Source organism: Oncorhynchus mykiss, chromosome 22 (genome assembly GCF_013265735.2).
Source record: "Oncorhynchus mykiss isolate Arlee chromosome 22, USDA_OmykA_1.1, whole genome shotgun sequence".
NCBI lineage: Eukaryota > Metazoa > Chordata > Actinopteri > Salmoniformes > Salmonidae > Oncorhynchus > Oncorhynchus mykiss.
This window is the reverse complement of record NC_048586.1, coordinates 43,967,674-43,971,687: the sequence shown is the minus strand read 5'-3', so window position 1 is coordinate 43,971,687 and position 4,014 is coordinate 43,967,674. Positions and strand designations below refer to the sequence as shown.

Sequence of the window (4,014 nt, the reverse complement as noted above, 5' to 3'; positions counted from 1 at the left end):
CATTAAATACCATGGGACATCAACAGGCTTTGATATTTGGAAAATACAACCCAAAAATTACTACAATGTATTTTATATAACAAGCTTATACCTTCTCCAAGTCATTCCAATCCAATCCAGACCAAACATTCTGTATGAACACCACATGTATTTATGATGACAACACTGAGATAAGTAATGTCAGTATTGTTACAAGAAAGAAGAAATTACAACAATTCTATAACATAACTATATCAAACTTATGTTTGTCAAATTTAGGAGTAAAAACATAGGAACTATGAATGCCATACCTTCAGAGATAAAATATGTTTAGCTGTCACTCTGAACCATGGATAAAAGAAAGCATAAATTATTGGATTAATTAAGGAATTAACAAGTGGCAGAAAACGGATGAAAAGTGATAAATTGTCACTAAAAAAAGACAAAAAAAAGAAAACAAATAGAGATGGAATCCAAGAAATTAAATAGTTGACAACAACAATAGAAATAGTTTTTGCTGCTTTACTCTCAGACTTATTTGCCTGTACAGTTTTAACACCAGACACACTGGCAGCCTCTTTTGAAAATACCTTTCTGGCCTGTGATCTGGCCACCACAAAGATTTTCATATAAAGTGTTATAATAATAGAGCACGGGACAACCATTGTAATTACAATGTCAATGATATTAGCCCATTTTATCCCTTCAACAATAAAACATTCATTCAAACACCTACTGGGTACCTGTACATTTACAATGTCTTTTATAATAGCAGCACGGTATATGATACAACAACACCAGGTAATGGATATACAACATATCATTCTTGTTATTGTTATTTTAGAGTGGTACAATAAGGGATCACACACAGCAACATAGCGGTCAATAGATATCAAGACCAAATTGCCCAGAGATAAAGAGGTACATAAAAAAGCCATATATAAATGAAACACACAGAAATATTCCCCAAAACCCCAACATGATTCCATTATTGCTACAGTCGTTACTGGTATTACAATCAGTCCCACCAGGAGATCTGCCACAGCCAGAGAGAGGATGAGCAGGTTGGTTGTAGTGTGGAGCTGCTTGAAGTGAGAGATGGAGATGATCACCAGTAGGTTCAAAAATACTGTAACTGATGAAATCAATGACAAGATGATGTACAGTGTTATGTAGATAGATGTCGATAGCAAAGCCTTTCTGCAAGAAGAGTTTCTGTCTTGAAAACAGTATTGAAAATCTTCATGTTTCTCCATTTGTATTAAAGGGTAGAAATGCTGAGGTCCTGCTCCTGCTTGGTCCTGTGTGTGACCCTGTGAGGTCCGTCTTCTAACAAACTCTGAGCTCTGCCTCTCTATTTATCCCTGAGTTACTGACAGAAACTCCACCCTCTCCGGAATCTCTCTGCATACACACACACACACACACACACACACACACACACACACACACACACACACACACACACACACACACACACACACACACACACACACACGTGATCACACAAATTAACTAATGTTTAGATAAACAAATAATTTATGATGTAATGTATGAGAGGATTGGATGTTTCTGTGCCCACTTAGCCTGTCCTTTCAACCTTATTGATAGTTAGAAATTAGAATAAAGATACATTTTCTCAACTGAGCATTTTAAAATGGAAAATATAGTATAGATGATGTTTTGGTTACTCAAAGGCTATTTCACATGGGAAGTAGGATAACTGTACAGACTAACTGGTTTGGGGGATGTCAGTGCTTAGTTTGGAACATAATCCACAACCTCAGGAGACATGACGGCACACCACATGTCAGCTGGCCAGTGTGTAGGAAAGTTGACAGTAGGAAAGTTGACAGTAGGAAAGTTGACAGTAGGGAAGTTGATGAAATGGCATAAATGTATGCAGCCCTACGAATTGAATCTGTTGTACTGGCCAGTTATATTATCTGATTAATGTGGTATTTAGTTTCCTGACACAGGAACAAGCCAGTTGATCAGAATATATCATGGAGAGTATCAGCAATTGGTGTCTGTCTAGACAGTCAGATTTTGCATGAAAAAAAATTACATTGTTACTGTGTTTTGCCTTTGTAGGGCCTAATGGGGTATGCACTAGAGCACATGCAGTCAAAATGAATAGTGGCATTACATATGAACATTCCATAGACGTTTAGAAATGTCCATTATGAACTGAATTATGAATAGTACTTCTTCAAGTTGAGGTAGACTTTGTCTCAGTTACATCATGGGGACAAATACTATTTGTCAGACATCAGAACAACAACACTGTATTCTGACCCAATCATCCCTTGATGTTGTTTTCCTTTTCTGGTGTGTTGTTTTCTCTGATTTAAACTAAATAATAAATGTAATTTCCATTTCATTTAGTTGAATCAATCATCTCAAAAGCACTTATAAAATAACCTTTCACAAAAAAATGACAACTCAATTGGAATAAATCATGATTAGCCATTTAGTCAAGTTAGCACTCCTCAACAGCTTCAGCGGTAGCCCCCAGACCCTGGGCACAAGGACCATCTATAATGCAAGTCTAACTACTGAACTGTAACAGTAAACAGTGTGATTGTGTGAATCACACTTTTGGGGCATTAATATTTATGACCTAATTCAGTAATACTTTATAATAACATTCAGGAATAAAGCATTTGTAAGGCATTTATAGTTGTATCACCATTTATTAATCATTACTCCCACATTTGTTAAATGTCAGTAAACTAGGTATTCTCACAAATACAAATGTTATAGAGAGAAATAGTCCTTTAATAACTACAACCTAAAATGTCTTACCTGGGAATATTGAAGACTCATGTTAAAAGGAACCACCAGCTTTCATATGTTCTCATGTTCTGAGCAAGGAACTTAAACATTAGCTTTCTTACTTTCTTCTCCAACACTTTGTTTTTGCATTATTTAAACCAAATTGAACATGTTTCATTATTTATTTGAGACTAAATTGATTTTATTGATGTATTATATTAAGTTTTTAAAAAAGTGTTCATTGTTCATTCAGTATTGTTGTAATTGTCATTATTACAAAAATAAATATATATATATATATATATATATATATATATATATATATATAGTGCCTTGCGAAAGTATTCGGCCCCCTTGAACTTTGCGACCTTTTGCCACATTTCAGGCTTCAAACATAAAGATATAAAACTGTATTTTTTTGTGAAGAATCAACAACAAGTGGGACACAATCATGAAGTGGAACGACATTTATTGGATATTTCAAACTTTTTTAACAAATCAAAAACTGAAAAATTGGGCGTGCAAAATTATTCAGCCCCTTTACTTTCAGTGCAGCAAACTCTCTCCAGAAGTTCAGTGAGGATCTCTGAATGATCCAATTGTTGACCTAAATGACTAATGATGATAAATACAATCCACCTGTGTGTAATCAAGTCTCCGTATAAATGCACCTGCACTGTGATAGTCTCAGAGGTCCGTTAAAAGCGCAGAGAGCATCATGAAGAACAAGGAACACACCAGGCAGGTCCGAGATACTGTTGTGAAGAAGTTTAAAGCCGGATTTGGATACAAAAAGATTTCCCAAGCTTTAAACATCCCAAGGAGCACTGTGCAAGCGATAATATTGAAATGGAAGGAGTATCAGACCACTGCAAATCTACCAAGACCTGGCCGTCCCTCTAAACTTTCAGCTCATACAAGGAGAAGACTGATCAGAGATGCAGCCAAGAGGCCCATGATCACTCTGGATGAACTGCAGAGATCTACAGCTGAGGTGGGAGACTCTGTCCATAGGACAACAATCAGTCGTATATTGCACAAATCTGGCCTTTATGGAAGAGTGGCAAGAAAGCCATTTCTTAAAGATATCCATAAAAAGTGTTGTTTAAAGTTTGCCACAAGCCACCTGGGAGACACACCAAACATGTGGAAGAAGGTGCTCTGGTCAGATGAAACCAAAATTGAACTTTTTGGCAACAATGCAAAACGTTATGTTTGGCGTAAAGGCAACACAGCTGAACACACCATCCCCACTGT

At 36.3% G+C, this 4,014-nt stretch overlaps 1 protein-coding gene across 1 annotated transcript; it reads right to left on the bottom strand.

Annotated features, from left to right (window-relative positions):
* Window positions 1-275: 275 nt before the first annotated feature.
* Window positions 276-1,290, bottom strand: LOC110501910 (trace amine-associated receptor 13c). Its single transcript, XM_036959082.1, has one exon. It carries the CDS (start codon window positions 1,233-1,235, stop codon window positions 276-278), a length of 960 nt encoding a protein of 319 aa, XP_036814977.1. The 5' UTR covers window positions 1,236-1,290.
* Between the last annotated feature and the right edge of the window lie 2,724 nt (window positions 1,291-4,014).

Excerpts from the sequence above, each read along its gene's own strand:
- LOC110501910 (XM_036959082.1), bottom strand. The coding sequence starts at position 1,235 with ATGGAGAAACATGAAGATTTTCAATACTGTTTTCAAGACAGAAACTCT.